Source organism: Natrix helvetica (assembly GCF_964273705.1).
Source record: "Natrix helvetica genome assembly, chromosome: 1".
Lineage (NCBI taxonomy): Eukaryota > Metazoa > Chordata > Lepidosauria > Squamata > Natricidae > Natrix > Natrix helvetica.
In genome coordinates, this window is record NC_138548.1 from 44,665,237 (window position 1) to 44,688,043 (window position 22,807).

General features: G+C 39.6%; 1 protein-coding gene across 3 annotated transcripts in view; it reads left to right on the plus strand.

Moving 5' to 3' along the window:
- The window catches only part of SYNE3 (spectrin repeat containing nuclear envelope family member 3), a 95,192-nt gene extending 72,981 nt beyond the window's left edge, over positions 1 to 22,211 (plus strand). For 2 of the 3 annotated variants that reach the window (XM_081945530.1, XM_081945531.1), the window contains exon 18: positions 4,200 to 5,535. In XM_081945530.1, coding sequence (XP_081801656.1) covers positions 4,200 to 4,397 — 198 coding nt within the window. In that variant the 3' untranslated portion in view covers positions 4,398 to 5,535. Of the gene's footprint in view, positions 1 to 4,199; positions 5,536 to 22,106 lie in introns of those variants that run through there. The other variant, XM_081945532.1, reaches the window with a different exon arrangement.
- The last annotated feature ends 596 nt before the right edge of the window (positions 22,212 to 22,807 follow it).

The following is a 22,807-nucleotide window of genomic DNA, read 5'->3' on the forward strand; positions in this document are numbered from 1 at the left end:
GTTTTCTGATTTTGCCTCTTGCTTCCACCACCTCCTCCTCCTCCACTTACATTTAGTATAGCCACCTCCACTCCAAAAAAGCTGATAGATCAAGGTTGTTTGATAACATTCTACCATTGACAGCTTAACCCTTTGATGTTTTCTTCTTGGGTCCCAAGAGAAAATCAGTTAAGAAACTAACTGCCTAATTTATTCACTTTTAAGGCTAGGAAAATTCATGTCCAGTTGCCAAGGACATAAAGGTCATTACATTTTTAAAATCTCAGTGTGGTTCAGGATTGGTATTACAAAGAAAATACAAAAAATTATTACCAGCACATCAAGAATTCAGTGTTCAAGACATAGGTCATTCTATGAGCATCTGCCTCTGATGCCTCAAGATTAAGGCAACTTTGATGCAGATGCTTTGCATGTTTATTGAAGTTTCCCAGGCTCTGTTTGAAGTTAAGACTCACTCACTCTGAAATTTCATCAAGAATAAAGGAAACACAGGAAGGGCAATGGGCCCAAAATAGCATAACCTTTAAAGCATGGGAATATTTCATTTCTCTGCTGAGAACTTTACCTGAGAGAAGGCATTATAACCCGTTTGAACTTGGAATTTTCCCCCCTTGTGGCAATCTTTTCCCTGTATTGTCTAAACAGCACTGCCAAATTGAAATGGATGGATATTTTGATTTCTATTTCTTCAACATTTTATGAGTCAAACGTTCTTCATCCTAATCCCTGTCAGATGTTTGGAACCACAGCTTCCAGAATCCCAAAAGCCATGTAAATGTGCTCTCAACACGTAAGGAGGGCTCTAGGTCATGAGAAGCTGCTACAGTATATGCTTTGGAAATATTCCTTGCCTTAGAGCATAGCCGTCCCATAGAAGCACTGAATCTGGAATTAGTTATTTATAGTATGGCCCTAGAGATTGGTAGGCCAACTCCTGAAACTTGTCGATCCATTTATAGAATTAGTGCAGCGTGCTTTGAGTTGCACAAGTAGAAAGGCCTGATTTATTCCAAAACAGTTCAGTAAAGTTTCCAAGCAAAATGAGAAATTCATAGAAAGTCATAGAAACCTTCTCAGGTAGGTTTGCCAAAGAGGTGCATGCACTAGCCAAAAAGATTCATATAACCACATTCAATTTAAGATACGATTGTGCAAATATAGCCACTGTTTCCCCTGCTGTTCCCTTGCTTCTATTCTGTGACAAGCGAGCTGCAGAATTTCCCCCCACCCAAGAAAGGGTTTGGTAAAGCAACCAAGTGAGAGGCAGAGCAGAGCAGAAAACATTCACTCTTAGCTCCTCAGAGATTAGCTCACAGCCAGTTTGATCAAGTGATTAGGCACCAGGCTGGAAAGTGAGAGACCCTGAGTCCCAACTTAGCCAGGAAAGACAAAACTGAATAATTTTGGACCAGTTACTCTCTCAGCCCAACCGACTTCACGGTGGTGTTGTGTGGAAAATAGGGAGAATGAAGGTACCCTGTTTCCCTGAAAATAAGACCTCCCCGGATAATAAGCCCAATTGGGCTTCTGAGCGTATGCACTAAAAATAAGCCCTCCCCCAAAATATTGCAAAACAGCAGCAGCCATGAGGTGACCATGCTCGCCACCTCCTGCACCTCAAAAATAATAAGACCTCTCCGAAAATAAGGCCAAGCACTTATTTTGGGGGGTGGGGTGGGGGTCAAAAGAAAATAAGACCCTGTCTTATTTTCGGGAAAACACAGAATGTTGGATATCCTCACTGCCTTGAGATTTTTTTCATAAAAATAATAAAGACAGGACACAAATAAATAAAATGAAAAATAATCTTTTGTGATACCATTGCATTCAATGTGTTGAAGGTGTTACTACATGATAATGTGATGATTTATATTTTACATCTTTGCTGTTCCTAAGTGAAATCAGATACCAGCCATGTTTTGTGGTACAGGCCATGGTTTGATTGTGGTCCACATTTCTTTTCACGTATCTTTACTATAATTACTTTACTTTACTTTATTTAGATTTATAAACCGCTCCCTCTCCCCGAAGGGACTCGGGGCGGTGTACAGTCAGAGTTAAAACACCATATACATACATATACATAGAGGAGGCGATATACAAACTGTACAGTAATAATAAAATTAGAAACAACATTAAAATCTACCCCAAAATATACCCCAAAATTAAAAATAACTGCCAGGAGGATAAGGAATAGGACTATAGATGGGCCAGGCCAGCTAATTGGAACAGGTGGATCTTGAGTTTCTTGCAGAAGGAGCGGAGATCCGTGGTGGTTCTAATATCGGGGGGGAGGTCATTCCAGAGGGTTGGGCCCATCACAGAGAAGGCCCTACTCCTGGGTGCCGCCCGCTGGCATTGCTTAGTGGACGGCACTCGGAGGAGTCCCTCTCTGTGGGAGCGAATTGGTCGCAGGGATGTATGGGGTAGGATGCGATAATGAGCCATTGCTAAGCAGCAGAAATAACCGAGGCTACTGAATTGAATTCAAATTCCACCATCTGTTCCACTTCCTTTTTCATTCCCTGGCAGCTTGAAAAATGTAAAATTGTACAAGAATAATCATAATTTAAAAAGATTACAATGGCGGAACTTTCTGCTGCCCTCCAGTGATTAAGGTGAGAAAGACAATCAAGTGTTAAATGTTGAACAAGCCAACATGGTAGATGCCTCAATTGCAGGAAATGCACTTAAGTAAGAAACTTTTCTGCCGGGAGGAAAGAGTGTGAAGCTTACACTTCCATATAATTAAGTTCCTGCTTGGCATGAAAACCTTTGGAAAACCTAGCCAACACTTGGCAATCACAAAATGAATATTTTTTTTTAAAAAAATCCAGTGTTTTCCCTCAAGGCAGAAAAATTGTCTGCAAAAGTTATTTCATAATACAGAATGTTTTCTTAGAGACTGAAGGGCTGGCAAGCTAATACTGAGTTGATCCAGGCTTTTGATTGCTGGAAAAGGGTTTTAGGCACCCCAGAAATGTTTGCCTTTTATGTTCATTATTTGTTTTCTAAAGGCTATGGAGTAGGCCACTACGGAAGTTTTGCTTAGAGTATTCACACAGAAGATACTATCCAACATAATTTTTAAAAATGGCTTGCATTATTCAGCAATTGTTGAAAGTTGGTTCAAAATCAAATGCCCTATAAACTTACAAGGCATCTGATGTGCAGGGTTTTTAAGAGGAAACTGCATCTGCTGAAGAGATAGCAGTTAATCAAATTGGGTCAGACAAGAAACTGTATTTGTTTATTTTGTTCTTTATGGTATTAATAAGGCCACCCTAATCAATTAAGACTCTGGGCAGCAGAGAAATCAAAATAGAAATAGTAATAGCCAAATCGAAACAGCAATATGTGTCCAAAAGAAATGCTCACAATTTGAGATGAACACCCGATGGAATAGTATGGTTTTAACAGTCTTGTGGAATGTGAGGAGGGACGGGTCAAACATACCTCTTGAGAAAGCATGTTCTAGGGAGTGCACATATGGTGGAGAAGGTTGGCCACCTAGCCCAACCCCCATGCACTTCTCATGGGTAAAGAATTGTTTGCAGGCCTCCTCTTGATGTTCAGACCAGAGTGGCAGATTCAATTCTGGTAAGGCTGTGCCTGATATAACCCAGAACTACATCACAGTGAGTTTTAAAGGTGATAACTAGCACTTTGAATTGGACTCAGATGTTTACTTGGAGCCTATGCAACAATCTTAGAATTTGTGCTATTTTGCAGAGATGGGCTTGGAGGCTGTCGTGGCCGAAATTGGAGCCAGGGAGGGCCGTTTTTTCTGGCAGAGGCACCGATGGCCGGTCCTTCTCTGTTTCTAGGGTGGCCCTGTGGGCCAAGTCTAAGCACCCCACAGGCCACATCTGTCAAACCTTGAGTTTGACACCTCTGTCGTAGAACATATTTGGGATTATTTCAGATTTTAATCTTTAAATAGTAATACTAGTAATAACGATGATTATGTTTAGTGGACTATGGATGTTGTTGCATTTTGAAAGAAGGTACAGTATTTATCACACCTGTCTCAATACCCTACAAAGCAGGGCATGCTTAGGAAAACCTGCCACAAGGCTGAGCTTTCCCTAAGAAGAGAACTCCCTTATTATTTTATGTTTCCATTACCTAGGAAATGCCTGATTCAATTCAGATTCACGTATTAGCTTCCATTAATGCCCGTGGCTTCTGTTTTTCAGGGTCGTCCAGTAAGTGCATGTTCCTTCCTACGTCGTGTGTGCTGTGCTGCTTTACCCCTCCAGTTGCTGCTGTTGCTTCTGCTACTCCTTGCCTTTCTGCTCCCGCTAGCAGAGGAGACACACAGTTGCAAGCTCACCAACAACTTTGCACACTCCTTCAACTTAATGCTGAGACACGATCGCCCTCCACCAATTTAAGTTCTCCTTGCCTGCAGTGCAGCTAAGTTACAGATTGCATTTTTCCCAGCGGTTTCCCCCGCCCCCCCAGATCTTTATCTTGTGTTAAGTCCTTCAAGAATCATGCCAACTGCTAAGGAGTCCATTTAAAACTGGAAATTTGGTTAAATGACCGCCATTATCCAATGTATGCTCAGGCTGGAGAAATGAAGTATTCATATTTAGAGCTAAAATACGTTTTTAAAATATATGATTATATTTATATTGTATATATGATTTTATATAGATATATATATAGATATATGTATGTGTATCAAAAATGTCCTGACATTGGTGTTTTCAACAAATTCTACTCTTTATTTGAGTATGTCTTTGTTGAAAAACAGTCTGTGTTAAGCACAAAAATAAAAAGAATAATATAAGAAGGTATGAAAAATGACTTATCACCCAAAAGTAGCAGCAGCCATGTGTCATTCTCCTTCCTGTGTTTTTACATACATCATGCTTATGATTGCCATCTGATTGAAAAAAAGGTAATTGATTAATTGCATTCACCAGTTAACTTTTTATTGAATTTATATAATATGCCCAATCCAGATGTGGATTTGCTGCTCAACCTTTCCCATTGATCACCATGGCTATTGCTAATAGGATATTCATCTGACAAAATACAGATGTATTTGAAGCCCTGTATGCAGAGATGCACACCTAAACTGGAGAAGGCCTTAACTAATATCCTGGGAAAGGAATGAGGGATGCCTCTTAAGATGCCACTTGCCCTCTGTAGATTTTATGTGTGCCTGTATAAGAAACAGCATATATGTCCAGTTAATTGTAATTGATTACTGTTAAAGGGAGGCTCATCACATTTTACACGCAAAGGATTCCAGCTGCCATCTATAGCTTTAAAGTTTGGCTTAGTTTGAATCTCTGGAGATTTGCTACAGTAAATATTGCACTAAATCAGAGGTGTTAAACTCAAGGCCCGGGGCCTGGATTCAGCCCGCAGGGTGCTTAGATCTGACCCATGAGGCCACCCTGGAAATAGCGAAGACCAGCTCGCAGTGCCTCTGCCAGCAAAAATGGAGCTCGGGAGTGGCCCTCCTGAGCGACCCTCCTGAGCTCCATTTCACTGGCAGAGGGTTGCAGGAGGCTGTTGCAGCCCAAAACAGAGCTCGGGAGCCCTTTCTCACTGGCAGAGCACTCGGGCCACCATAGGCGCCCCAACATGAGTAACGCCAAGCTGGCCATGCCCCTTTGCTTCTCCCCAAGGGGATGTGGCTCTCAATGAAATTGAGTTTGACACCCCTGCACTAAATGGTCCAGTGGTCTGAATAAATGTGTTGCTGCTTCCTATTTTCCCATATTCATTGGTTAATGTTGCCACCCTACACAGATCATGTGTCTTGCATTGTGGCTCTTGCCAATATCCTCATCTCACATCTTTGTATGTGTCCCCAACACTAGCAGAAAGGAGAAGCCACCGTGGGGTTGCCCTTTGGATCCCAACCATATTTATATTTTAAATCACATCTCAAGAGAATGGTTGCTCCAACGAATCATCCAGATTATATATATATAATCTGGATGATTCGTTGGAGCAACCATTCTCTCTCAGCCCAACCCATCTCTTACTCCTGCTCATATTCCCCAAGAGCAAGTATTAATGTCATAAAACCTCTGATCTTCAGAATGGCATATAGTCAGCATAATTAGTAATTACTGAAAATCTTATTTGTCCCATCATCTTATCTGATCCCTTTTATACAAGCTGTAGGTGATGAGAATTAGATTCACGCCAGTGAAACAGTTCACACTACAGAGACAATATGATTCATTCCACCAAAGCTGAAGTGAACCATGACCCGTATTGCCTCAACAAAACCATTTGGGTGGCCTCCTACCACATGGGCCAGTTTGCAGGAGAAGATTCTTCCCATGTTTTTCTCAATAGGACAGTTCCCAGGATAGGCAGTTTTTGGATTATCCACATTGTACCTCAGAACTTCCTGGCCTGAAAGCTCCTTTCAGTCTTCTCCTGTAGCACTCCCATAAGGAGCTCCTCTCAGCCTTCCACCACAGACAAAGCTCTGCAGGAGAATGTTGAAAGGTAGTACACAATATGGTGAGGTGAACCAACATGGTTGCTTCACTCTTAGAACCAATAGGATCACATTGCTTTCCAAAGGTGCTTTATGAAAATCTCTATTGAAGTCAAAACTTTGCATAGCTCTCTATTTTCTCCATATTCTGGAAAGAAATGCCAATATAACTACATGCTGCATGAAAAAGGATTTATTTTTGTTTATTCTCAATTTCATACTATTCAGCTAGATTGGATGACTTGGAATTCTCCTAAATAGTAAACAGGCATTTAGAATATGTATCTGATTGTTCCCCTCAGCATAGTTAAATCAGAGTTGGCAACCTTGTAGTTGTAGATAGAATCGCATAATGTGCTTTTAAATGTTCTGCCAAAGGGAAGAGAAGTCAACTATAGTTTTATGGTATGTGTGTGTGTGTGTGTGTGTGTGTGTACTTTAGCTGGGTTCACACATCATGCTAAATCATAGTGTGGTTTTCTCTGGTTTACCATGTAAATCATGGCTTGGCACAATTTGGTTTCTTCAAACAGCATTGTTAAAAAATTAAACAGCTGTAATTTTACTACACTGTATGAGCCCGGTCAGTTTCTGTAAATAATCAGCTTTCTGTCCAGGTAGATAACCCAGTAGAGGACCTATTAAGGTCTTCTTAAATCTTACAAAATATGAAATATGGTTGAATATGGTATGGATAATGCAGCTGGAACCCTGAGCCATAATATGAATCTGTAAAGGCACTCCAGTGTATCCAGGAGATACAAAAAAGCATGAAAAGAAGGGCGGGTGGGCAGAATAGAGAAGAGGGGCAATGGGGGAGGAAAATTGGCCAGCACAAAAGAATAGTACAGAGATACTCTCATAAAATGATTCCGCTAGTTCAAAATAGGGCTGCTGGCGTTCCAGCAATTCAGTGGAACTCTGCCTTTCCCAGTAACATGACTAGTGGTGGGATTCAACCAGCATAACAACCGGTTCACTGAGCGCATGTTTTGTGTGTATGCACGCTTTATGCGCATATACGCGCCAAATGCACACACTGTACGCGCGCAGTACATTTGAAAACAGCTCTAAAACTTACCTTCTACTGCAGCCCCAGTGAGTAAAACAGGCTGAGGCGCAGCAGTCCACTCTGCTGCACCTATCAGCTGGGCTTCAAACACAGGAAATATAAGGCAGGCTGGTGCAGGGACAGGTGGGTGGGGCCAACTGATCGCCAGTACTACCGGTTTGCCTGAAGCGGCTGAATCCCACCCCTGAACATGACAGATGTATAGAGGTTAATGTTTTATCTCAAAGATATGAAAAGCTTCATCTGCCAATTCTACACATCAATAGAGGAGTACAAGAGACGGCTGGGCTGATTTGTGTTTATTTTATTTGTACTTCCCCCTTTATTATTTTTATAAATAATGCAAGCTGAACATATCTAATACTCCTTCTTCCTCCTATTATCCTGACAACAACCGCCCGGTGAGGTGAGCTGAGCTGAGAGAGTGTGACTCTCTCCCAAAGTCACCCAGTTTGGTTTTCATGCCTAAAGTGGGACTAGAATTTATGGCTTCCTGGTTTCTAGTCCGATGACTTAATCACTGCCAAATCTTTTGCCAACTCTAGGCAAGACTCTGTTTTTAGGGTCATAGGGTAGGTTGTTTCAGACTACAGACTGACGTAATTGGCAAAATGCAAAATTACACCTGCAAAACAATGTTAGTACCAGGTTAGTAGCCTTCCAACCTGTTACCTATATTAGTGGAGTACTCAAAGAAAAAACCCTTCTGCAGTTTGAGTTGGTCCCCCAACCCCTTCCCCCCCACTCTCCCACAGCATGAAAAATATATTGTGCACAATTGTGCAACAGATCCAAAGACTCCAGCTTGTCTCTAAGTTTATCCTAGAGTTCAGAAAGCAAAAGTATGACTTCCCTCCCAACTACAGCTAAAAGACAGATCGCAAAGAAGCAGCTAATAGAATGTAGGAAAAGTAGTGTCCACCTGACTTCCACCCTAATTCAAGGAAGAAGCTACTGCTGATGTTTCAGTAGTTCCCTAGGTAACACTTAGCTATTGCAGTGAATGTTTTGCTTAATGTATTCTGTGGTTTGCAAACCATGATTTCAGGTTTAGAATGTTGGCCAAAGCTATTCATGTTTTATTCAGTATATCACAACTGTGGCCAGAGGTGGGTGTCACATAATGTACATGCACACTGTCTTCCGTGCATGTGCATGGCTCAAAAAACACAGCGATATATGGCCAAAATAGCGCCAGGGCAGGTGGGCAGTCCCATCCCCACCTGCCAGTCGGAACTACCGGTTCGCCCAAACTGGTCTGAACTGGCAGCAGCCCACCACTGACTGTGGCTTAGTATATGTGAGATCCCAGCTGATGTCCCACAAACATCTTTTAGTAAGGTTTTCTGCAAAGGAATGTCCCAGATATTCATTTTAGAAGAATGTATGGATCTCCTGTGGAAAATAATGGTTGCATTCTGTGAATATGTGCCATCAAAGGCCATCTGGGGAGGAAAAAAAGCCTTATGTGACTCTCCCTCCCCTTTGTACAAAGCTTGTGTTTGCAAGAAAACTCACTGCATCCATTGTTAGCAGCAACAACAACAAGACCAGCTGCAGCACATTCAGTCTGAAGGCTTAGAGTCTAGCAAAAGGGGTATTACTAGTTCATTCGGCAATTTCCAATCCTTTACCTTAAATACAGAAATAAGTATTGAAATGCAGGAGTCAGCTGAAAAATGGGAATTGGCCACTCTTCAGTGCACAATAATCTATAATATCTCTTTCAGCCTGTTACTCTTTGCATAGATTATTATTATTAGAGGTAGACCTGAACGGAGACATCATTCAAATGAGTTCAGGTATTTTTCTCTCCAATTTTGCATGGAGATGCATTTCCCTTTTGTAACACAAAATATTTATGGAGATAAAATTGCATTTCCTGGAGTTCATTGGAATGCAAACATACGAAAGCTGGAAAGCGATGTTTGTATCTGATTTGTTATTTGCCATTCAATCCATGTTTTGAATGCTAAATCTTTTGCCAGGATGCCTGCTAGTTGAATAAGCAACTAAGCATGAGCAGTCCAATATAAAAACTGATTCCAGTCTTGGGAACAACAAAAGAGAAAAATGTCATTCTGCTTCATATCCATGTATGGTTCCAGTCAACTATTCTGACTTTATTAAATATTAGTGAGGCCAAAACCTACAGTGAAGAAATTGTGCTTTCCTCTATAAAAACACACTGAAACAACATACTGTAGTTTGGCTGGCATGTTCACAATGATTGCATGTTCAGGAAGGTTGACAATCTCTTGTCATCTTGATATTTTTATTAGCCATTCTTTCTTATTGACCACATAGCCTGGAATTGGCTAATATTGGTCCATACCACCAGGGGATGCCAGGTTGCCTATCTTTGACAGAAGATTCCTCTCTGCTTCTCCACCTTGTTTATTCCTGTCTAGCCCTTCATTTTGACATAGAAGCGAGTTAGTTACGGACTGCATGCATGCCTCAATTTTCTATTCTATATAATGTCTGGCTTAGTACTTATCTGACTTTGGCTGACCCTGAAAAGACATGCTGTGTTTGATTTGATTAGTAGTTGGATAGGAGACTACCAAGGTTGTGAACTGGATTGTGAAGTCAGAAACATTCTGGGTGAAAGCAATTGCAAACCACTTCCATATTGTTCCAAAAAAGGATGCATTCACAACGTCATCAGGAGCTGAACTTAACTCAAAGAGGGCTTTGTATACCTACATCCCTCAGGCATACCAGATCAGAGTATAAGAGAACTTAAAGGATAATTCAGCTGTTATAAGACAAGGCTTTGGGCAGTAACATTATTTTTCTGTGAAAATGCTTTTTGCCCTTTTCGTATATTTTATCAAGTCTCACTCAGATCTGCATAAGATTCCCTGCCCACCTGCTAAAATGGAAGATATGATACATATCATTGTTTATAGCAGTGAGACCAGTACTAAAGATTAAACTTCCCCTTTCAAGTTATTAAAATAAACTTCTCTTCAGTGCCAAACAATAAGTTTTTAGTGTGCATGTGCTGAAATGAATCTGACCTGCACAAATGCACAGATGGCCCTTATTAAATCATGGTTTCATTATCTGTGGTTTCATGTATCTGTTAAAAGGAGACCAGACTTCAGTGGTAACAGTTTTCTCATACCTGTGGTTTGGGGCCATTTTCTAAAGCTATGTATCTAGCATGCAAGATCACGGGCAAACTTTTCTGTATGCAGAAAGTCATATTTTTTCAAGGCCTCATTACCTGTAGCATCATTATTCATGGTTGCTGAACTGGATTTGAATCTTGCAAATTTCCCAGTAGAAAGAGGGAATGCCATTATTTGCTCTACCTATGCCAGAAGCACATCACCCCAAAACCAGCTGCTCTTCTTACTTTAATTGATGGTCAGGCATCAAGGTGCCAAAGCTTTTCAAAATTCTTCCCCTCCCCCAAATTTCTTAAAATTCAGATATCTTTACTTGGTTTTGGTCTTTTTACACTGTGGATTAAGAGCAGCAGCTGTTCGGCACATAAGCTGCTTCAAATGATTTAAGCAGAGGACTGAAGACTAGAATCCAGAGCTCTGAAGCTGCTGAAATGCATGTCCCTTTATTGCATTACGCCAGTATATTCTGATGTTCAATTTATTCATGTCTGCTTGTTTAAAACCTAGATGTAGTTGGCCTTCTGGGGCTACAGTCACATTAGTTGTTAGTCATTAAACCCTTCTCGGTTTATTAGTGTGTCATTTTCAATATTGCTAAGACTTTGTCTTCCATTTATTCCTTTAGTCCTGTGGAATTAAATCTGCATTTTTAAAGTTAGCTGTCATGTGGATATTGTAAATGGAATATGCATATACATCTACTGTTTCTCTATCATGCCTCTAACAGTATAACATTTGGAAAGGCTTCTGCTACTGTCTTAATTTTGGAGAGGTGAAAAAATATATATTTTTCAAACCGCCTTCCTCTTTATAAAACGAGCCTTCATTTTGTTTAATTTAAAACGTACATGTTTACTAAATAATTACCAGATGTTCCTGAAGGGTAAGATTTACCCTCAAAACATAGGATTTGATCTGTAATTTGAACAGCATCATCCTAATTCTATGTTGGATTCACGAGACAAGCAATCTATTGTTAGTCTGTATATTAATCAAAAGGGCCAACACCCATCAGATATTTAGGTCAATTACTTCTTATAAGCAACTGCGTATTACTGGCGAAGATTACAATCCAAGGAGGAAAATAGGTGCAAGACTTAAACAGGAATATCAGAAGTGAAAAGTTTAACTATAAGCCATACAACTGAAAGCAGCTAAAAAGAAGGCAGTGGTTCTTCTTATATATCCAAGTATTCATTTTGCCCCATTTCTGTTTTTACCATGCAAGGCTTTTTACAGAATTTTGAAAACAATATTAAAAATAGTGCTAACAATGGTTTTTTTTTCTTGTTATTAAAAATTCTCACCCTTTTTTTCCTTAAAATGTAGAGCCAGATTTGTTATCAATGGAGAACTTCATATTAGAACTCAAGCACAGGGGTATTTGCTTTGGGGAATATGTTTAGAACATTCTGAGCCAGGTATCAGAAGAATGTTGAGCTCATAGTCCTTTTAAACAAAAATAATAATAACTTCTGCTTACATGAATTTATTTTTCATTATAGCAATTTAATTCAGGTGGAACAAAATCACATTGCTGCTGCTACTATTTGGGTAGTAGAAACACTTGCCTGTCTATTGCAAATGAAGGGATCTATTAGTGCTGGGTATCAAACTGGCGGTCCATGGGTAGTCCGCGGAGCTGGGATGGGCCATGCCCATCCCAGCTCTGCGAATGGGGAAAAACATTGTGAACGTCACATGATGGCAATGTGATGCAGCGAGTTTGACACCCAACTCTCTGTTGATCCTTTTGAGCTTCCACCTCATTTTCTGAAAGTTGAATTGAGATTTCCTGTGAGTTGCTGGAAATCTATGAATAATATCTCATTTAGGAATCTTCATACAACAGGATCTTTATCCCAAATGAAAAAAGCAACCTCCGTGCTAGCTGCCTGGGGTAACAAGAATTTATAACAAGCTTTTTATAAGCCATTAATCTCTGAGTGAAATCCATATCAGTGGTTTCCAAGGAAATCAGGGAACCTCTTGAATGAGAAGAGGACAAATGATTTCATTCCCTTCTCATTTCTTACCTTTGGAGTCTGTACCCACAGATTTACTAATCTAAGCATACCATATGTCAACTCCAATAAGATTTAAACACTGCAGGCTTTGGAGTGGTCTGCAAACACACATATCTCTTTGCTCTGTAAACAGAATGTAATGTTACCGGGATCTCTATATAATAGCAAGCGTGATAATTGTACTGTTTTTTAAAACATTCCACTCCTCTTATCATTTTTGCGTGCAGCTTTTAGCAGGAATAAAGAGAGACCGCTTTCTAGAAAAGAAGAAAAGGTGCTTATTCAAATTTCCCATTCTGCTAATGCCTTTGTTTTTGAAAGAACATCACATTCTCATATGTTCATATATATATATTTGTCTTGGAATCTAACTGGATGTGATCTTTTTGTTATACCACTTTTGGCTTCCTGATGTTTTAATCTGAATACTGAATAAACTATCAGGGATCTTCGCTCAAATATATACAGAAAACTGGTTGCTTTCTTTAGTTTTGTTTTGGATTTTTTCCCCATTATCCTTTACTCATTTACATTACAGATGTTCTGTAACATTATCCATGTAAACTTTTTTAAATTAAAATAATTTGAATGACCTCAAAGAATGATGAAATAAATTTCATGATATATGATGTATGAATGAATGTATAATATGAGATATAATTTGAAGATGTGGGTTATAATTTCCCCCTTAATCTTGCAAGATTGCATTCACGATTGGCATTTCACGATATAACAGCTTAGAAGCTATCACAGAGAATTAGCCATTTATTCTAGAACCTAGTCTAAAGTTTTCCATTTTCAAAGCATCTCAAATAGGTCTGGAGAAGAAACTATTGTGAGTTATTTTAATGCAAACTAATATAATTATAGTTTTCTAGCAAATATGTACATGAAATACAAATATTCTTTGAAATGTGTAATTTGCTAAATTTTGAAAAGTGAGTTGTCAGTAAGAATGCATATTATTAAAAATATTTTATAAAAATGCATATATTTAGAAAAATAATGTATAAAATGTGTCCAATCAGGGAAAGAATGTAAATCTTTAAAGTCACACAGCTAAATTATGGCATTGATCTTTTTTATTGTATCTGATGAAATTGTGTCTCAAATTAATCTTTTGGATATGCTTTATGATACCATAAGCAATTTAAGTGCTTTCAGATCATGTCTTATGTGTCTAACACAGAATCTTATAGGAGATCCAGATGATTTTGTTTTCTGCTTGCAACCCTCATTTATTTATCTACAATTCCTTTTTTTTCTTACTATAAAAACTGTTGAGAAAAGAAAGGTGGAATAAATGTTCAAATACTTTTTAATAGCAGTAGTCCATCTGGAAGCACTTATGTTTGTTTTAGGTACATCAGCTAAACATAATTACCACTCAGGACTTTCTGAATTTAATGAATATGGAAAATCCGTGGATGCAATTATGAATAGGACTGTAAGTTCTAAAACTCTGGAAACTTGTAGGAACATCTCATGTATTGCACTATAGTACCCATCAAAGAAACAAACAAACCATATAGCAATGTTAAACTCAGGGCACAAACCACTGTCCCATGCTCTTTTAAGAGATATTTTTTCAAGTGGGACGCGGTGGCTCAGTGGCTAAGATGCTGAGGTTGTCGATCAGAAAGGCCAGTAGTTTGGTGGTTCAAATCCCTAGCACCACGTAATGGAGTGAGCTCCCATTATTTGTCCCAGCTTTTGCCAACCTAGCGTAAAACGCAAGTAGAAAAATAGGGACCACCTTTATGGGAAGATAACAGTGTTCCATGCACCTTCGACATTTATTCATGCCAGCCACATGACCACGGAGATGTCTCCGGACAGTGCTGGCTCTTCAGCTTTGAAACGGAGATGGGCACCGCTCCCTAGAGTCGGAAACGACTAGCACATATATGCAAGTGGAACCTTTACCGTTACACTAGGAACTGCCCAATATACAGTAAAATAACTTTATGTTAAATTTAAGTAACTCAAGTTAAGATTGGCAACTCTGAAGCTGAAGCCAAATCACTGTGTTTCTCACCATTAGTAATTTTATTGTAATAAGTCATGTTCTGTTTCTTTCTCTTACTATCAAATGCAAAATGAATGCCCACGGAAACTCTTCCATGTATAATAATGGGATTATACCACTGAAAGGAAAGGAAAAATGCAGGAAAATTATCACTGTTTGTCCCAGAATGAAAATAGTGTGCCTGTATACACTTTCATAATTTATAATTAAACTGATAATGCATTCTTTGTTTTTCTGCTCCCAGGCAGATCTGGAAGCTACTCCAGTCAGACTTTGTAGTCACCTGTTTCCAAATATTATAATATTGAGCTAGAAGAGCTAACAGGTTAGACTTGATTTAAAACAGCCTCCCATATTTCTTGAACATATAAAACCACATTGTAAACCATAGAAAAAAGAATACAAGAATAAGACCTTGTATTGTTTCCCAGGCAAATTGTTTTCCTAATACAGAGGTTTTTTCTAAGCTCTCCAAAGTCCTGAAAAATCTTGCTCAACATGTCTCTGGCATCTTGACCTGGAGATGCCAGCATATTATAAAGAAAATTTCACCGCCTAGACCCTTCCGAATCATCACTATTACAGGTCACATCCAGATAATTAGTGTAACCTTTTAGATCTGCTCTAACTCTCCTTGCTTCCAACTTTTCTGAAAAATAAAATTCCGCACACAATAACACTGCAAAAAGGTTGTGAAAGGGTGGTTTGAATTATTGGATATTTCTGGAGCCCCTTCACACCCAACAACAGTTCTCAGAGTGCCTTGGTGTTACAGGCTGTGTATAGGTGCTAAATTGAATGTCAGTTGGTTTCATTTCCTAGTATTGAAGATGCAGGTAGACGGAGAAATTAGACTGCTGTTCTGGAGTTTTCTGCATAGGTCATGGTTCAGTAAAACAATCTAGATGGTGGAAGGAAGAATGCATATTCCCTCTTTTACCTCAAGAGAGAGGCAAGGAGATGCCCTGAGATATCGGGCAAGCTGTCTATTCTGTGCTCCTATTACCAATACTTTAATTTATTTTAATCTTGAGTCAACTTGTTCAACATGCTATAAAGATCACTTCATCGCTACTGTCATAGGATATAGTTTTGAAATGCATTTGAAGAAAATTAAGATCATTTTAATGAGCCAAACTTCCGCTTCATTTTCTCTACATGTGCAAATTATCACCATTTATACCTGTACCTACTTAATTTTGTGAAGCAAGCCTTTTACTTCCATTTCTGGCTTTCTAAATAAAAATGCAGGCCAGCCTGATTCCTTCTTCAAAGCCTGTTGTGCACTTTTCTTCTAAAAAGAAATAATAATCCTCTGTAGCTGCATTTAATGAAACCGGTATTTTTGTACATGGCTTACCTACTGTATGTTTGGGAATTGTAAAAATGCATTTATTTTTATTTCAATAAATACCTGACGGTTTATAACTCTGTTGTTCAAATATTATCTTTTCTTCAAAAAAAAAAAGGAGATTGTATACAGTGTATGAACAGATCCAAAATTGTCCCAAGAGTGCTAACCTGGTTGGGAGCTGTGGATAAGAAGCCTTTGCAGAAATTCAATTAGCATGTCAAGTATACCCAGGCCTAGACTGAAAAACACTGAATATCTAGACTAGAGCTTTTGTGAGAATTGCTATCAGTAGACAGTTGCAGAATTTATTACATTCCATGTCACTAAATCTGATGACTGCTCCATTTTTATTTAAAGCAAATTGTGAAATTTCAGCAAATGAATAGAAAACAGTACCTATAAACATATAGTATATTGGCTGTGTGTGTTTTTTATGTTCTAGTGTAAGTTTGGAACATCTAGAGGAATTTCAACCAAACTTGATACACAGATGACATACCCGCTGGAAAAATTTTTTGTAGGGGTAAGGCACCATTAAAGCCCCTCAGGGTGTGTGTTCTGTTAACATACAGCCTGTTGTGCCTTAAAATGGCTTCTACTGTACTGCCATAAAATGGCTTCTATTGTATAGTGCAGTGGAGTTGCCATGGCAATGGCTTTACAGTACTCCACAAGGGGGCTCCCTCTGGTAAGAGGTAAAAATCCAACATTAGAAATTACGTTTGGTCGGGACATTTTCCCCCTACAAATACCTGGGCAACACTGGGTTATCGGCTAGTTTCAAATAAATTAGAGGAATGCCTGCACTCTTCAGTATCAGTGAACATTGGGATGAGGAAATCTAATGCTGATGTAAAAGTAGCACAAAAACTGTACACAGAAGAAGACCCCTTTGCGAACCCTGAAAGCATTGAGCATTAGAATAGGATTGCTTCCATGTTACTTGGACTTTAGAGCCCTTGGCAAAACCCTTATGAAAGACTCTTCCACAAGCTTTAAGCCCTCTTCTCACGGACCTGCAGCAGGTTAAAGAACACAAGTACAGCGAAAGGTGAAGGGGGCATTTCTCAAAATAAAAGGTGGGATCCTCCAGGAGTTTGAATGAGGCCTTGGGCTTTTAAGTTTATTCAGGAATCATCTGGAATTGTGGTGAGCAGCAAACCAACCATTTATCGCTCCTTTTCTCTGTGCTGGATGAGTAACATGCTAATTGCCTGTTGACAGAATTTTCACTACACTCGTTTCAGATGTTACCTTTTGGATGCACTTTCCTTACTCAAATTATTTCCTCCTTTTCTTTCAAATGCAGCAGCATGAGACATGAACTGGCAACCATTGTTTAAATCTGCAACGCAGAGAAAAAAGGATAACAGGATTAATATGCATCCTGCCTTCTCCCACATGTTTTGCTGTACCATTGAGTCATCTTGTCCAATTTTTTTAAGAAACCTGTTTGATTCTAGTAGTTTACATGAGAGATTGCCCATCTAACCATCTTTATGTCAGTTATGAAATGTGAATCCAAACAAATTGAAGGTAAAACACAAAGAGTAATAATGAAAATTGGCCACACCTAGAGAACCAGCTTATAAGTAGTTCCTTAGGCAAGTGAAAGTGGACATCCTTCTTTAATTCTGATAGCTAGACACCCATTCCTTCTAAAATGCTTCATCCTTTCATTTATGGAAACTTTGAACCTGTTATTTCCATACTTTTGACACCTGACTACTGTTCATTATTGAGCCCAAAGACAAGCTTCATCAAAAGTAGATATATGCCTACAGTCAATCTACATGTAATATAGACACACACATGGCCTCTCTATTTATGCCAGGCAAATAATATTATATAATTACTTATAAACTTTCCCCCCCAAAAAACCTGCCATGTATTTCCTCTTTAACTGCACAATAGCAGAGTTAAATTTGCTTCTTGGTATATGTTTTCCCTTCTGCCTGGTTTTAAGATTCAAAATTACAATTCTGATGTTTCTGGAGTTCCATAAGGCCAATTGTCTTTGTGCAAACTTCACTGGACATACTCTCGTAAAACCCCATACATGTTTATTTAGATGCCCTATTGCTTTCGGTGATACTCCCAGATAAATGTACCTAGAATTCTAGTCTGCCTGGATGTTGTCACACTCATGTATTGTAAACAAATGGGTCTGCCTGCCTTGTTACACTCATGTATTATGGATAAATGGGGGGAAACTGGAAACTCTACATTCTACCTAATAGTAATTAAATCATGCATGTTTCCTAGATGGTGATTTAATCTTGCAAAGTACATTTCCACCATTCTATACAGAGAATAACTGACCAGTACTATTTTATTTGCAAGACCGTGTCAGCATACAGTTGCTCCTGGTTAATATTAGCTAAAAGGCAAAGTCTTGTTTGAATTAAACTCTGCTCTTGGTATTTCTCACAAAAATCCTCCTACAGCAGCTTTTTTGTGGAGGGCCAACCCATGGCAATCACTGAGATCAAGTAGTTCAGTTGATGATAGGACTGAGCTGTTTCTTAGAGCTAAGAATGTTCAGCTCCTATTGTCATTTCTTATTAGTTTAACTGTACTAGCCAAGGTAAGTGAAAATGTCTGAATAGTATTTTGCTGTCTACTTTGCCCTGTCAATTTCTGCCTTGGTTGTAGAACTGGGAAGGGATCTGAAAGAGAAAAGGTCCAACCATTAAACTTAGTGCAAACGTTGCCATTATAGTCTGCTGACTGCACATTTCTATTAAACTGAACTGTTTGGATCAGGGGGTATTCCTCATAAGAAGTCCATACTTTCTTGAAATCCGGGGTAATGCATACTGACCAGGGCTATTTTTACACCACCCATATTTTCATTCCACAATCCTTCCATAATCCTGCAGTACTTTCTTCACCTGCCAGGGGTGTCCCTAACAAAGCAGGACAAGGTATGCAAGCCAGGGGTAAAATCAACTTACCTTTGCTACCGGTTCGCAAATGTGAGTGCATGTTCAACCTCTGCCAATGCGCAAGACCTTCCATGCATGCGCAGAGTGTCAAAAATGGGATGTGATGACATCCAGGCAGACGTCTGGGCGGAGACGTGGGCGGAGCCTCCTGCTGCCACCGCTACTGGTTTGCCCGAACCGGATAGAACTGGCTGAATTGCACACCGATGCAAGCACTTTTGTTATATGCCTGCTTTGTGACACTGCTGCAGGGCAGGGCTTACACCACGACAGCACAGTACACACTCGGATATTGTCAAATGGTATCTTGTTCCTTGCTTGTTGGCAGAGAACAGGCAGGCAGCTGGCCATCCACTTTGTTTTCTGTCCATAATTGCCAATTCTCGACCACAAGCGGACCACCAGTTCAAGCCTGCAGATCCTGGCCTGTTCTTTTCTTGACTCCTCCCCCCCCACCCCGACCTTACTTTCATTATTTTTAAAAAAATCTGGGAATGGAGTTCTGTGAATTGATTTCACTGGCTATACTCTAGCAAGGAAATCCCTCCCTTGTCTGCTCATGTTTGTTTTCATGGTGTATGTGTTTTGGGCTGCAGGGAGTGGGGGGAGGGCTTCGATGCCCAGAAACCAGATGCCAGAACAATGAGGTTCTTGTTCGCATGAGTGGGAATGCTATCTGGGTTTTTATTGGCCATACCTTTTTGCTTTTGTAGAGTCTCTCTTGTACCTACTGCTTCACACACAGCAGTGAGGACTAAGCAGGAACAACCATGCAATCCTATCAACCAGTTGTTTGGGCATGCGGAGGGGGGGGAGCCATAGGGTTAATTAAAAGTATTCCTTCCTTCCCAGATCCAAATAAATTATCTTTTTATTACTCATTGTCTTGTGGAATTACATGAACACTGTAGATTCCTTGTCCAATAAGGCCTTGTTGGCAGTGGGGAAGAGGTGGTGGGTGGGGAGGACAGACACATTTCTCCCTCTCCCTCCCCCCCCTCTCTCTCTCCCTTCCTCCCTCTCTCCCTCTCTTTCCCTCCCTCCCTCTCCCTCACCCCCCCCTCTCCCTACGCTGCTAGCTGGGCTGCAGCATCTGAAGCATGAAAACGTCACCACATCTAAGCTGACTTACCATATAAGACTTAAGCCAGCCAATCAGTTTACGTTTTAGGCCAATGTCTTGTGCACTTGTCATATCATGTATCAAGCCTCTGGATTTCTTTTTCAAAATGGAATGTCTTTGAAAGATTGGTTTAGAGTGCTGAAACGTTTGTGTGCATCCTTCTAACCTGTCCAAAAGGCATCTTCACCGCTAATTCTAGGCAAGTGGATTGAAGGGGGGATCTACCAAAAAGGGTGGCTCCTGATGAATGCTTTCGTTCTATGTTGACTGGGAGCCATAAGGGCTGGCGCTGCTCCTACTGCAGCGATGCTCAGAATCATGTAGCATTGGCATCCATGATCCTAGCTGGAGTGGAGAGAGTTAATAGATGTGTTTTCCAGGAAACATTTAAGGTGGAGGAGTTAGAGCCTCCCACCCTTTAATCTTTGTTTATTCCTGGTGATTCTGCACAGAGGAAAAACTCTGCTTGCAATGGTGGAAAAATCTCTTCCAAGAAAAACCTATCTTACTGACAAAGAATGAAACTGAAATCCAGTTTCCCTGTCAAATTTGTGGCATTACCAAGACTTGTAATATAATCCTCAGCAAATACACCAAACAGATGGTATCAGCTGGACTGCACTCTATCGGCTGTAGACCTCTTCGTACAGCTCCCTCAGTGGAAGCTTTGTTCATAAATTGTTCTAATGGGCTGTTTCATTTTTTTTCCAAGAGTGTGCATGTACTTCATCAGAATAATGTGGGAGAGATGTGGTTAACAGTATCTATAAATATGTATTATTCCCATCTGCTGTGCATTAGATCTGCAACTAAGCATTTCATGCCTCGTTTTTTCCCCCTTTACTGTACAAGCAAATAAAAGGAGAACTAATCTTTTAGCTGACTGTTTCCTGATTGGCAGTTTTAACACATAAATAATATGAGAGTATAGCTGCATTTTTTTGTTTTGTTTTTCAACGGATCCCCTAAAGGCTTTTAGTTGAACCAAAAAAATATCTTCATGAACTTTCAAAGTTACTTTCTCTCCCCTTCCTTTCCCGTCAACTATTGATGATATATTTTTAAAAAGAGAAAACAAAAGATGATGAACGATCTGCCCAACCTGTGGGGACTTCCTGGCTTCCAAAGAGATAACACAATGAAATGAAAATGGAGACGGGCAGCTGATTCTGGCTGGGAAGCTTTTGCTATCTGGGGGACATTTGGAAGCTACCTAAATGGTGTTACACCTCATCAGCAGTTTTATTACTATTGACTTTGAGATACTTTATCATGATGGAAGAGCTTAAGTACTGCAAGTGCAGATTGTGACGAGCAGTTGTTATTTTCCAGATTTGAAAGGTTCTTGACATCTACTAAGTATAGCCAATGTAAATCAAATAAAGGATACATTCTTTACAGAAGTGTTTCTCAATCTTGGCAACTTTAAGGTGGGCGGACTTCAACTCCCAGAATTCCCAAGCCAGTCTGGAGAATTCTGAAAGTTGAAGTCCACTCAACTTAAAGTTGCCAAGGTTGAGAAACACTGCTTTAGAGCAGTGGTGTGAAACTTGCATCATCATGGCAGCGTCATGTGACTTATCATGACCTTTTTCCCCTCCGCTAAACTGGGTGTGGGCGTGGCCAGCATATGGCGCATCTGGCCTGTAGGCTGTGAGTTTGACAGCCCTACTTTAGAGCTTATAAAACCTAGTGAATTTGATAACCTATCAAAAACTTTCTGGGTTATTAAATAGCTATGTCATTGATCATATGCCATATTTCTTGTGGATATTTCTCAAGAGACAAGTAAAATAATTTTTGAAAATATAATTGATATCAGTTTGGTAGCTCTCTATAATCAGGCATATATTTTGTTCTCCAGGGGAGAACAAAACACCTATAGGACATGTACATAGCACAAATTTTATGACTTACTTTTTCATCTTCTTTCAGGTTGTTTCTTGTCTCTACTGGGAAACATGTCTTTTAAAGACTGTGCCGGTTGAAATCTCATAAACCAAAGAATTGGCTGAATATATATGTCAGTAATCAGTGCCCCTTCAAAACTCCTTGCCCTTTTTCAGGGGTGTCTGCAGGATACGATTAAAAAATAAGGAAGATGGCAGCAACAATGGCACAATCAAAACTCCACCCATTTTGAAATGCATATTGCCTTTTCCTGTGATTAAATTATGCAAAACAGTTTAGCATATGGATTAATTTATGAAAAAAACTTAGCCCTGCAAATTATGTCTCAATATCACTGATTCTGAATGCAGGCAGATACTGATTGTGGGGAGGGGTACATCTCTCTCTCTCTCTCTACCATCACTCATTTTCAATTTTAAAAGAATCTGCAGGACTAAAAGCAAAATAGTTGCAGTGCAAAGCCTAAAAGATGCAAACAAAAATGAGATAGGAAAAAAAACGAGGTTCCAAAGCCAAAAGTTGACCCAAATAACTTGAAAACGGGAAAACTGAATCCACAGCCAAGAGAAATTTGTTTAAAGGGAAAAACCAAATCTCTCAAATTTCATTCACAAATCCAATGGGGGGAAAAAATCCAGAAAAAAAAAACCCTGCCATGATGCTTCAGCATCAATCCTTGAGCTTTCAAATCAAATTGCCCACATCAGATGCAGACAGCTGGACAG